The sequence below is a fragment of the Ylistrum balloti genome, unplaced genomic scaffold (genome assembly GCF_031769215.1).
Source record: "Ylistrum balloti isolate Yb309-2 unplaced genomic scaffold, AGI_CSIRO_Ybal_v1 Utg370058, whole genome shotgun sequence".
In the NCBI taxonomy this organism is placed as follows: domain Eukaryota; kingdom Metazoa; phylum Mollusca; class Bivalvia; order Pectinida; family Pectinidae; genus Ylistrum; species Ylistrum balloti.
Genome location: NW_026782107.1, coordinates 751338 through 765635, shown reverse-complemented (window position 1 = coordinate 765635; position 14298 = coordinate 751338). Strand labels below are relative to the sequence as shown.

Genomic DNA, 14298 nt, shown 5'->3' with positions numbered 1-14298 from the left:
ACCTGAAATATTATCACCGGGAACAAGTCACAATCAGGACAAAGATGAAATATTATCACCGGGAACTCGCCACAACCAGGACAAACATGAAATATTATCACTGTAAACTCGCCACAGCCAGGACAAATATGAAATATTTTTACCGGGAACTCGCCACAGCCAGGACAAACATGAAATATTATCACCGGGAACTCGCCACAACCAGGACAAACATGAAATATTATCACCGGGAACTCGCCACAACCAGGACACACATGAAATATTTTTACCGGGAACTCGCCACAACCAGGACAAACATGAAATATTATCACCGGGAACTCGCCACAACCAGGACAAACAAGAAATATTATCACCGGGAACTCGCCACAACCAGGACAAATGAAATATTATCACTGTAAACTCGCCACAACCAGGACAAATATAAAATATAAGTTCCTAACTGCAAATAAAAACTTAAAAAAAGGACCTCTGTTACATAAGTATAGTGAATATGGAACAGTTTAAATTATATTCCTATGTATTCTTTATAGAGAATGAAAAAAGTCTTATATGTTTTTTTCAATTATCATTCCAAATGATAAAAGAAATCAAAATTTCTCGGATGTTCTAAGCATGTACTGTATGCATCAAATCCTATTGACATGACACTATGGTGAAATTCGAAGTGAAGTAGCTCAGTGGAGGAATGGTCGTCAATACAGCATTTAGACAGGAATGGTCGTCAATACAGCATTTGGACTTTCAAACAACTCCATTGATTTCCTGTAGTGTGATCCCGTCCCCACAGAATAAAGTGAGCAACTTTACGGCAATCAGATGGAAACTCGGAGCCTGAATCAACCCCAGCATCCTAAAAACCGACTCCAAATTCTAATGAATGACTAATACAAAGGCCCCGCAATGCTTGCCCTTAAATGTCATAAATTGAACTGGCGATCAATGCATTCAAGCACTTTCCTACACAATATCATATAGCTTTAGTTACGACAAATACTCTCCACATTCCAAGCTAATAATAGTTCAATTGATTAAAAGAACTTTCTTTTTCGTTAAAAATCAGTATTACTACATATTTCTTTAAAAAAAAATTTCAATAATCAATATTTTAAGAATGTTTCATATATTAATGTCACAGCTTTTTTAAAATATATTTATGTTTTTTTTCCATAACTTTTAAATATTCTCTATTCATACCACATTTCATCATTTATTTATTTTTTTTTTTTAGATGTGTTTTCATTTTCCTTTTAACAAAAAATCTCTATTATTAATCTGACAAGGCAAGATTACAAGTAACAGTTTTTACCTAAGCAATGCTGAATATTTTTTCTTCAGACTCCTCTCAAAATAGCCTAGATCCTTCAAAGTCAATGCATTCTTTATCTTATTCATCTCTAAATATTGAAGAACCACTTTGTCTTCCTTATCTAATCTATATAAATCTTAGGACAATTCCATCTTCCTATCCATCTCTATAAATCTGACGACCATTCCATCTTCCTATCTGTCTCTATAAATCTGAGGACAATTCCATCTTCCTATCTGTCTCTATAAATCTGAGGACAATTCCATCTTCCTATCTGTCTCTATAAATCTTAGGACCATTTCATCTTCCTACCTGTGTCTATAAATCTGAAAACAATTTCATCTTCCTATCTGTCTCTATAAATCTGAGTACAATTCCATCTTCCTATCTGTCTCTATAAATCTGAGGACAATTCCATCTTCCTATCTGTCTCTATAAATCTTAGGACAATTCCATCTTCCTATCTGTCTCTATAAATCTGAGGACAATTCCATCTTCCTATCTGTCTATAAATCTGATGACAATTCCATCTTCCTATCTGTCTCTATAAATCTGAGGACAATTCCATCTTCCTATCTGTCTCTATAAATCTGAGGACAATTCCATCTTCCTATCTGTCTCTATAAATCTGAGGACAATTTCATCTTCCTATCTGTCTCTATAAATCTTAGGACAATTCCATCTTCCTATCTGTCTCTATAAATCTGAGGACAATTCCATCTTCCTATCTGTCTCTATAAATCTGAGGACCATTTCATCTTCCTATCTGTCTCTATAAATCTGAGGACAATTCCATCTTCCTATCTGTCTCTATAAATCTGAGGACAATTCCATCTTCCTATCCTCTATAAATCTGAGGACAATTCTCTTCCTATCCAATAAATCTGAGGACAATTCCATCTTCCTATCTTCTCTATAAATCTGAGGACCCATCTTCCTATCTGTCTAAATCTGAGGACAATTCCATCTTCCTATCCATCTCTATAAATCTTAGGACAATTCCATCTTCCTATCAGTCTCTATAAATCTGAGGACAATTTCCATTCCATCTTCCTATCCTGTCTCTATAAATCTGAGGACAATTCCATCTTCCTATCTGTCTCTATAAATCTGAGGACAATTCCATCTTCCTATCTGTCTCTATAAATCTGAGGACAATTCCATCTTCCTATCTGTCTCTATAAATCTTAGGACCATTCCATCTTCCTATCTGTCTCTATAAATCTGAGGACAATTCCATCTTCCTATCCGTCTCTATAAATCTGAGGACAATTCCATCTTCCTATCTGTCTCTATAAATCTGAGGACAATTCCATCTTCCTATCTGTCTCTATAAATCTGAGGACAATTCCATCTTCCTATCTGTCTCTATAAATCTGAGGACAATTCCATCTTCCTATCTGTCTCTGTAAATCTGAGGACCATTCCATCTTCCTATCTGTCTCTATAAATCTTTGGACAATTCCATCTTCCTATCTGTCTCTATAAATCTGAGGACAATTCCATCTTCCTATCTGTCTCTATAAATCTGAGGACAATTCCATCTTCCTATCTGTCTCTATAAATCTGAGGACAATTCCATCTTCCTATCTGTCTCTATAAATCTGAGGACCATTCCATCTTCCTATCTGTCTCTATAAATCTGAGGACAATTTCATCTTCCTATCTGTCTCTATAAATCTGAGGACAATTCCATCTTCCTATCTGTCTCTATAAATCTTAGGACCATTTCGTCTTCCTATCTGTCTCTATAAATCTTAGGACCATTTCGTCTTCCTATCTGTCTCTATAAATCTGAGGTCAATTCCATCTTCCTATCTGTCTCTATAAATCTGAGGACCATTTTGTCTTCCTATCTGTCTCTATAAATCTGAGGACAATTCCATCTTCCTATCTGTCTCTATAAATCTGAGGACAATTCCATCTTCCTATCTGTCTCTATAAATCTGAGGACAATTCCATCTTCCTATCCGTCTCTATAAATCTGGACAATTCCATCTTCCTATCTGTCTCTATAAATCTGACGACCATTTCATCTTCCTATCTGTCTCTATAAATCTGAGGACAATTCCATCTTCCTATCTGTCTCTATAAATCTGAGGACAATTCTATCTTCCTATCTGTCTCTATAAATCTGGACAATTCCATCTTCCTATCTGTCTCTATAAATCTGAGGACAATTCCATCTTCCTATCTGTCTCTATAAATCTGAGGACAATTCCATCTTCCTATCTGTCTCTATAAATCTGAGGACAATTCCATCTTCCTATCTGTCTCTATAAATCTGAGGACAATTCCATCTTCCTATCTGTCTCTATAAATCTGAGGACCATTCCATCTTCCTATCTGTCTCTATAAATCTGAGGACCATTCCATCTTCCTATCTGTCTCTATAAATCTGAGGACCATTCCATCTTCCTATCTGTCTCTATAAATCTGAGGACCATTTCATCTTCCTATCTGTCTCTATAAATCTGAGGACAATTCCATCTTCCTATCTGTCTCTATAAATCTGAGGACAATTCCATCTTCCTATCTGTCTCTATAAATCTGAGGACAATTCCATCTTCCTATCCATCTCTATAAATCTGAGGACCATTCCATCTTCCTATCTGTCTCTATAAATCTGAGGACAATTCCATCTTCCTATCCATCTCTATAAATCTGAGGACAATTCCATCTTCCTATCCATCTCTATAAATCTGAGGACAATTCCATCTTCCTATCTGTCTCTATAAATCTGAGGACCATTTCATCTTCCTATCTGTCTCTATAAATCTGAGGACAATTCCATCTTCCTATCCATCTCTATAAATCTGAGGACAATTCCATCTTCCTATCCATCTCTATAAATCTGAGGACAATTCCATCTTCCTATCTGTCTCTATAAATCTGAGGACAATTCCATCTTCCTATCCATCTCTATAAATCTGAGGACAATTCCATCTTCCTATCTGTCTCTATAAATCTGAGGACAATTCCATCTTCCTATCTGTCTCTATAAATCTTAGGACCATTCCATCTTCCTATCCATCTCTATAAATCTTAGGACAATTCCATCTTCCTATCTGTCTCTATAAATCTTAGGACAATTCCATCTTCCTATCCATCTCTATAAATCTTAGGACCATTTCATCTTCCTATCCGTCTCTATAAATCTGAGGACAATTTCACTTTCCTATCCATCTCTAAATATGTCAGGGCAATTTTGTTTTTTTATCTAGATATTTTGAGACCATAAGGAAAGGTCAGGCTTGTCATGGACAGTAAGAGATTCAAGTCCACCATTATGATGTGGTTGATTGTTGTTTGGTTAGTAATATTCTGGGGGAAATTAGTTTTGCTGTATTAAGAGCCAGTAAATTAAATACCTGACAAACGTTTCTACACTGACTGAAAATTTCAGAAATACCTGTATACATAGACACTAGTTCACACGTCAGTGCAAATTTTAATACATGTGAAAATGCTTAACACACAACAACTGTGAAAAATTAGTTCTTTGAAACTTAACAGCTGTACAATGTACATCAATGAAAATAACAATTATTATAAAGTTACAGCTTGCTTAGAAATTTCCAGTTTTAGATATTCTGAAATCTTAGCATTTGAGTAATCAATCAACATGACTGACAGAGTGATCTCCCTTCATAAAACATGGTTTATACATTTCCCTTTGAGAGTTAAATTTGTTTATAGCATAATAATTAAACACATGTGAGAGGGGAAGTAGTTTCAACAAATCACAAAATTAAGTTCATGTTAGATATACGAAACGCTACAATACAAGTGTTGTTCATCTGTCACACAAACCCTTTTCACATCACTGACATTTCCTGTAAACCTCATCTTAAATTTAACCATTGATTTCTATAAACTTCAAACATGTTCTTAATCTTACACTCAATATCCCATCACATTTTAAATAGAGACAACATGAGCAAAGCAAAATTCTTTCAAACATTCAAATTTACAAATATTGAAATATTGTTTGTTTGCCTATACCCAATTGGAAATTTTAGGGTTGGAGAGGAAGAAGGTATGATATGTCTATTTTGAACAAATTTTGTAAAGTTGCTACATATGTAATGCTGTGATGCATAAGGAATGTTGCTTGTCAGACACATCTATATATATGTATAATTTGTGTAAAAACTGTCAGACACATGTTGTATTACGTTATGGTGTAGAACTGGACACAACATCTCAAGTGTTTTCTATACCTCCTAGAACACCAAGGATAGTCCTAAAAGGGACCAAAGGGCTATGTTTCCCTTATTGTGACATCAACTAAACAGTGTGATAAATGGTCCTTTTACTACCCCCTCACACCTCTTATGTATCTCAGTATAATTTGTGTATGTTGAGTATACTGAGAAAAGCTGTTGGTGATTTGTGTCAGGACACCAGTAAAACTAGGAAATATTAGACGGTATATACACTTACTCATGTAACAATGGTATCATAAGTGTTACCAATAGAGACGAAAAAATATACACCGTCAAAATGGCTTTTTCCATCCAAAGGATTGTACATTGGTAATAAAACGCTAACATTTTACGGATTTTTAATGCAAATTGTACAACAAATGTGTGAATATAATAATTATCATGCTTTCCTTAATATGGTTTTAACAGTTACTACACTGTAAATCACTATGATTTGTGAATACAGTCAAACCTCAATGTTTCGAAGTTCAAGGGACTACCAATAGAATATCTAGGTTTTGAATCCTTCTTGGTAGGTTAGAGAGATATTTTCAAGTTCATGGCTATATATAGTTGATGACATTATATTTCTCCCTCAACAAACACAACAAGTAACAAAACACAAGTTTAGATGAAAAGATGCATTTTTATCTTCAAAGATAAAAACATGTTGTTAATGAGAGTCATGTGACCATTTGTACCTGAAAAATAATCTAGTCATGTGATACATGTTATGACCATACTGAATTGTATTTACCTGAGTAAAGTATGGAGACAAATGAAATGAACATAAATGCTCCACATGCTTTTATGTGTGAACATCAAAGTGAGTTGTTTCTAATGTAGAAGAACAGGGAAAATACACATTCCTGTCGAGTGCCCCGACCAGGAATCGAACCCGGGTCTCCGGCGTGATAAGCCAGTGCTCTACCAACTGAGCCAAAGAAGCATGCTCCGTCAGCTGAGTGACAGAGACCGTATTTAACACTATGTACAAGCCACACCGACCCGCTCCTTTTACACTAAGATAAGGTGATAGGTCTTCAATAGACCAGACTTATTGTCAAGTCTGTGTAGTGTTTAGTGTTACACTTTGTAACCTGTTTATACTTATACAGGGTAGTTGTCCCCAGCGTGTAACATCTTTGACAAGTTTTAATAATTTTGTTTTGTTTCTCTTTTTAATTTCAATATCATACATATTTTACATGTGATAAACCCTGTAAATATTTTAGCACCATTTCAACACATATATAGCGTCCAGGATTTTCAATCATATCACATTTGCTATGTACTCGACCTCAGAATCATAGCTGTACATTTGACTGACAGCATTTTGTGAAGTTCTAAAGACAGCAATACAGGAATGTTGTTAAAAAGTACAGAGTTTTAAAAAAATGTTGTTTAAAAGTACAGAGTTTTAATGATGCTTGACTTTGAAAGTAATATGTGTCTTACATCTTTGTTTGTGATGATATGATCAGATGTATTTAAATTCAACAGAAGTAAAAATAAGTTAACAATAGAGTAACAAGGATGTCACAAGGAGCTTCATACAAATAATCACCAGTGATCTGAGTTAGTAATTGGCTCTCCTCACAAATTAACACAAAAATAAATATACCACAAAAAATGTACATGATTTTGAGTAAATGTCAGAGATTCGCATGAAAGTATACTTTATTGAATTAGAAATGTGTAAGTAGTCGAAAACTTTCCAAAGATGAAGCCGACTTGAAATTAATTTTTAATTAAGATATTCCTCTCCTCCCCTCCCCCTTTTTATTTGCTACACAATATAACAAAACCTTCATGCCGATCCTGAGGTTTTACTGCACAGTACCAGAGGAGAAACGTTTATCAAAGCTCATACAAATGACAATGTATCAAAATTAGGACATTTTTCAAGGTTTTCAGGTTTTAGTGCAACACTTTGTGACAGTAGAGGGGGAAATATCCTTATTTCAGTATGTATTGTTTCTCTTTTCTTTTTGTCTTTTCCAAATTTTAATTCCGTCTTGTATTTCTACCAAATTGTTCCTCTTTCACATTATCAATAGATTATCAAAAATTGATAAAATTTTCTTTACAATCAACAGTGTTAATATATAAATATTTAAGGCCTGACATCAATTTCCAAGATCTTATATCCAAACTTGATGGCATTTTAAGGCCTGAAATGCAGAGCATTTCAAATCAGACACAGAAAATTCAAGTACATTTCTAGTTTGTATGAACTTCGTTTTCAGCATAAGATAAAGCCAAGCACTCACGCGGTTCGCGAGGTCCAGCATGCCGTTGGTGTTACTATCACCATGTTGTGCAATAGTTGGGTCATGGGTTTCCATCAAGGCTTGGAGAGATGGGGGTTCTGGACTCATATCTCGGGCTCCACTATCATAGTCAACACTGTCAGGCTTACCAGAGTGTGCTCCTAAAAACAGCAATGTGATTTAGGTAAAAATTATACAAAGTATTGAACTGAAAACAATCAGTCTTATTTATCATACCATTAACTAAATACAACAGTGATACCAAAGTTCTTTATTATCTGGTCATAACTTAGAATTATCATATGACCACTTTGATATCACATCCTTTATCTGCCCATGATTCTGGATATCCTGGCTAAACTCTTACCGTTCCCAGATGACTGCTGCAGGTGATTACTAATTAGTGAAACCAATCCGCAAACAGCACCATCCGAAAATTTAAGTGGGATTCGAAAGAACAGTTTTTTTCACAAGAAAAATTAAGCACTTTTCTTCCAGGCCAAAAACATTGATGTTAAAAACAAACAGCCATAAGTAGATGCAGCAAAATATTAAAATTTGAGAGAGGACACTTTCCAGGGGGTGATTTCACCTCAGGGGGTGTAACAGTACTTAGGCTGATACCAACTTGTAGACATTTTAGACTTAACACAAAAACAGTGTTATCAGTAATAAACATACCATCCTATATTGTATTGTGTAGTTATCACATCTGTATGTATTGTATAGTTATCACATCTGTATGCATTGTGTAGTAATCACATCTGTATGTATTGTATAGTTATCACATTTGTATGTATTGTATAGTTGTCACATCTGTATGTATTGTGTAGTTATCACATCTGTATGTATTGTATAGTCATCACATCTGTATGCATTGTGTAGTTATCATATCTGTTTGTATTGTATAGTTATCACATCTGTATGTATTGTATAGTTATCACATCTGTATGCATTGTGTAGTTATCATATCTGTATGCATTGTGTAACGTTATAAAAAAAAATAATTAATGTATATTGCAAATTTTTGGAATTTGACATAAGTATAAAATGATTTCTGTTGGGAATGGAGCCCATTAACTAGAGATCTAAAAGTCATGTTTAAATTACATACTAACCACAGGTAAGAAAGATCAGAAGATTGTACCATTTTTCACAATTCAGGCTGGTTACAATACGGCCAATAATAGGTTGACCTCATCACACGATCTGATACAATCACTTAGCTTTACTGCTGACCTAATCTTGAACCTTATTTAAAATCATACAGTAATATTTATCTGTCATACTGATTGTACTATTCTCTATGTAATAACAATTGTCTAAGCTGATTTTAAACTCCTACACTTTTGACCCCTTGCATCAATGAGGAGTCATGCAAGAACAAACCAGCTATGTATACTGTATTTGTTTGTTTGGGAGTAGAACATAATCAATTAAGGAAGTGTCTTGCCCATGAACACAACCTTGATAGCAGCTTCCTGAGAAACAAACCGCTAGTGTATCTAATATTAAACAGAAATTGAAAGTGTCTTCGTACAATCATTCCAATAAGACTGTCTTTCACTAAGCTATTCTAAACACCATGTTTACGGTCTAAACCTTGTCTTTCTGAGTAAATAGAATTCCTTATGTTGATATAGCAAAATGAAACTGAATAGTGATAAAGCAACTAAAAACCTGTCATATATCAAATCTATCATATCTGGATTAGTAATTTAACAAGAGGCCCATACAGTCTGTTTCAATCAACTGGTTCATTTTGCTGAAACTGATTAATCTTAGCTAACTGAAAAGTATTCAAAACACTTATATCTATTTCCCCTATTAGGCCCCACCCCTCTGCTCCAAGGGGGTTACATTCATTGTTTATACAAATCTAAGTTCTTTTCACCCAAGGATGCTTCATATCTATCCTAGCTTAAATTGAATCTTTCCACCAGAAGAAGGATTTTAGCAGTGTTGTTAATGGATGCCTGACGGCTAGACAACGGTCCAACAGTATGGCATATGATAATCTTGGTCCTTCAGATCAGGTAAGCTAAAACCATTATGTGCTGTCCCTACATTTCAGAACAGTGATAATGGTCCTCATGATATTTTTGACATCTGTCAGAAATTGGACAAAAGAAGACTTGCTGTCTCCCTTGAAAAAAATTAGTGTTGAACAATGAGATTTTCCACCTTCAGTAGTTGTCTACAATGAACATCCTCAGATTAACAGAAAACTTACCAAAGCTATCACTGCTCATTGTCGGCCAGGATGTAATATTAGCCTGGGGTTGTTTGACCAGGCCACTGTGGTCAGACTCTATCCCAGTATCATCCATGTACTGACCAGTGTCCGAGTCCGCCAGCACCTGTATACGGCACACAAAATATTAAATCCTAGTTTGTAAGGTAATAATTTCTTTCTGTATGCTACCTACCTAGCTAGTAGTAGTGTAACGATAGGTTTACTTATCAATGTGTAGCTTTAGAAGGTCAACAGGATATTTTCAAATCAATAATCATCCTGATAGTTTTCCAACTATTGATTGTTAAAGATAATTTCTTTTACTAAACAAAAATGCCACCAGAACGCAAGATTTTTCACCAAGTTATTGTCAAATGGCTGCAGGCTTGCCTTTGTTTATTTATAAATGCGTCTTAGGATCTCAATTAGGGGGAAAGCATAAAAAGTACAAGAACGGCACAATCACCTACTTAAAATGGAAACAGAATTTTAAGCACAAGTTTTTACATCAACAAGAGTTTATATCTTAGATAAGTGTTATATTGTTATATCCAATAGGGTCTAATTAAATCTACAGACTACAGTGAGGGAGGTGGTGATTTCCTTAATTCCACATCCAAGTAAAACATCTTTGAAATCCATTTTGAGAAAGAACACGGCAGAAAGTAGCATTTTTAAAAATGTCCCCCCAAAAAAAGGCAACATGTATAAAATGTGTCAACCTTAATATCAAAACCAAATAATTATACTATTGTTGAATTAATCCATCACCTTTTGAAATGTAAAACAAGCTAAATGTAAAGAATAAATTATACTAAACTTACCGTAAAACTTATACATTGTACAGTCTTGAGTTTATCTGTGTATGAGTTACATAACAATTATCACAAATGGTATGAATACCATGATAATACAATAAAATGGAATCAATATTACTATGCAACATACTTGATTGTATACAAATTGTAATACCGTAAATTTCCACGTAAAATGCACACTTTTTTAAGCGAAAACTGTTGTGTATTTTTTTCACTTGTAATATTTGGTAAATTCTGCATTTATTTCTGTATTTGAAAATATGTTTCAAAGATGAAAAAACTATTGTGATAATATCACAATAGTCACTTGACTGTCACAATAATATCACAAAAGTGATCATACTATCGTAACACTGTCATCAAAGCTTTTCTCAATTACCTGTGAGGGAGACTGTACAAAGCTCTGTGCTATTAAATCTTCCCTGTGACTGATGTGTGACTGATCTGTGTGGGAAACTGTAAAAAGTATTTTACTGTTAAAAGTTGTCCAAGGCTCTCTGATGACTTACCTGTGAGCGAGACTGTATAAAGTCCTGGAAGGAGATCCTGCTGTCTGTAACCATGCCAATCTGAGCCATAATCTCAGCTGAGGAATCCTCCATGTTGAGTTGTCGACACATGTATTCAAAGTCATGTCTGCAACACAGTTATTGTCAACTTTTAAATCATAAAATATCCACAAACATCAGCACAGTATATCCAATCTCACATTTACAAGTAAAAAACAAATATTAAATGATACTCCATTGAACATATTTTGAAATTTTCTAGTGTACCCTTTAATTATTCGTGTACAGCCACATCATACAATAGAAAACTGAAATTATCTATCAGACCTTTATGTATGTAACATCAGAATTAAAAAAAAAACATTTCGTACAGGAACTTTAGACTAAACACTTTATCTTCACCTACACATTTTCCTTGTACAACATGATGTCAATATAGAGAGTTATTTCCGACAGAAGGTCAAGGACTCCTATACAATACCAGACTATCACAATGATGTTCATTAGTCCTGGACTTGACTCTACACAACCATCATATCTACTTGACCAGATAAAAAAAGATATATTTAAAAAAAACTAAACCTTTCCATTGTGTAACTGAGACAGTCGTTATAAATAAGTCTTTTTATAAGTGAATATAGGGCTGTTATGCACATTTTAAGAAAATTTAATCTACAATTGGAAAAACTGCATATCATATTTATCAACAAAATGAGAACTCCAACTGGGACTCATCAAGGGATTTGATATAAGTAAACCTCCCATGTGTCAATTTTATCATCTAGGGTATTATGTTGACCAGCTACAGTAATGATAATTCCGTACAACATGAAAATTATTTAATCTTAAAGTGTCTAGAGCTTAAATATGCAACATATTAAAAAAGTTTCCAAATCTTCTACTTTGTTGAATTAATGATACCAGAATCATGTTTGATTACTAAAATTTAAACCTTACTGGTACAAATACAACTTCTCTGTGAAATATCAAAGTCCTTGTTAAAAGATTAAAGAAACAAAAAACAGCTGTCATAAAAGTTACTGTACAAGTACATTATTACCTTAAATGTCATTATCGATGGATTAGGACTAAAGTTGGTATTTCTTTAATTGATCACATGATTACCTTAATATTCTGTGAATATACCACAAAACTAATTTTGTGTACTACACAGGTGTAACGTAACCTAATACAGCTTGTAACATTGGATTAGATAATGAAGACGCATCACACATTCACACGTGACGTAACAATGGCGACTATAAATATAGAGTAGAGAAATTGATATGATGAAAAGGTTCGAAACTTCTCATTTGATATGTGATTTCTGAAATTCTTCGCACATCACAAAATTTTCATTACACTGTGTATTTATTGAGGTAATATAAAAAAATCTGTGATGAGTTTATTCAGAAAATTCTATATGAATTGGAAAAATATAAGATTGTGTTTATCACATAGCTTTAAAACATTCACCACATCTGTTCAAAAAATATTTTATGTTTAAACTGATGATGTCATAATGAAAGCAAACAGGACCTTCAGCCAATCATAGCTCTGCTAGGTCAAATTACACATGTGTAAAAAGAAGTTATTTAATGTGTGTAATTAAACTGCTAGCAAAGAAATGGTAAGAAGTTTTAATAAATAAAGATGTACAATAAATATTAGCAATCATGGTTTATCATGATAATTATGTAAGGATGCATAGTCCAGCACATTAGGTGACTTAACTCCAAAACATTAATTATTACCTGGAACCAAATCCTTCATATCATAAGTTTCATCTTTCTATGCTTATTGCCATCCTCAATATGATTAGATTCTGTAGGTTTAAGTCTAGAATTTGATACCAAAAACTTGTTGTTGGAAATGATATGATTCATTTACATGTATCAAGCAATAACTATTATCTGCCATTGGAACAACTTTTTCTGTCCAGATTTACCAATGATTTGTAATAACACCTGTACATTTATGTAACTTTTGTGAGACATTGATAAGGTCATTTTACAGATCTTTTATGAAATACATGCATGTAAAGATCATAGCACAAATTTCTGAAAGATCTGCTCAGTTGTGTTTGAAATTCTGACAGTATATTAAGATATATAGCATATATAAAATGCTAGCTGCAATTTACCACTCAGCTAAACTAAAAAGAACTTCTCTATACCTGTTCAGCATCAGACTAGTAACCAGTAGGTTATGTGTTTGAAACCTAATGTAGGCACTGAAGAAGCTGTAAAAAGTGGTACCATTTTTTTTTATTTTGTTAATGCTATTTATTGGTCACCAACCCCATCATTGCCATTGGTCACCAATACAAGCATTTAATTGGTAAGATCCTAATATTTTTGCACGAATAACCGTATGTTTTTGAATTAGGTAGCAAAACTTCAAGGAATTAGAAATATATTAAATACCACAGCAGCCTCTGTCTCCGAAACCCAATTATTTGACGTAGTTACATCCTCGCCAAGCTAGCGAGACAAATTCCATTGATCAGCTAAGTTATAGAACAGTATGACTATTAACCTGACAACAGAAAGTGTGATTGGATATAAGTTTTAAGTCTCACCTGTCCAGAAGTCCGTCTCCATCCGCATCACAACTGTCGAACAGTCTTCGTAGTCTTTCTTCCTCTGCCGTGCTACTGGAGTCGCTGTCCGAGCCGCTATCCCGTTTGAGACGGGCGGTCAGTGTGTCAACATCATCTGGTGACGATTCCATGTCCGCTGTTTTACCATTCTGGGATGTTACAGCGAGCTTTCTTAGTTTGATAGCTCTGAATTGGCGATGATCATCTTATACCGGAAACAGGGGTAATTGATGACTTCCGACAGGTACACAATAATTTTCGAACCGGAAAAAAGTAACCTTTTTTTAGCGCAAAACAATCGTTTTCTTGTGGATCTTCAATGCTTATTGCTTCGTAACACATATTT

The 14298-nt window shown here is 34.2% G+C and overlaps 1 protein-coding gene and 1 non-coding gene across 2 annotated transcripts in view; both read right to left on the bottom strand.

Moving 5' to 3' along the window:
• Positions 1-14083, bottom strand: part of LOC132549468 (colorectal mutant cancer protein-like) — a 64353-nt gene extending 50270 nt beyond the window's left edge. The window contains exons 1-4 of the mRNA XM_060213407.1: positions 13932-14083; positions 11351-11477; positions 10021-10147; positions 7788-7948 (exon numbers count right to left, since the gene is read on the bottom strand). Of these exons, the coding sequence (XP_060069390.1) occupies positions 7788-7948; positions 10021-10147; positions 11351-11477; positions 13932-14083 (567 nt within the window). The remainder of the gene's footprint in view (positions 1-7787; positions 7949-10020; positions 10148-11350; positions 11478-13931) is intronic.
• On the bottom strand, positions 6392-6463 carry Trnad-auc (transfer RNA aspartic acid (anticodon AUC)). Its single transcript has one exon. It is a non-coding gene; the product is annotated as a tRNA-Asp (tRNA).
• Positions 14084-14298: the final 215 nt, after the last annotated feature.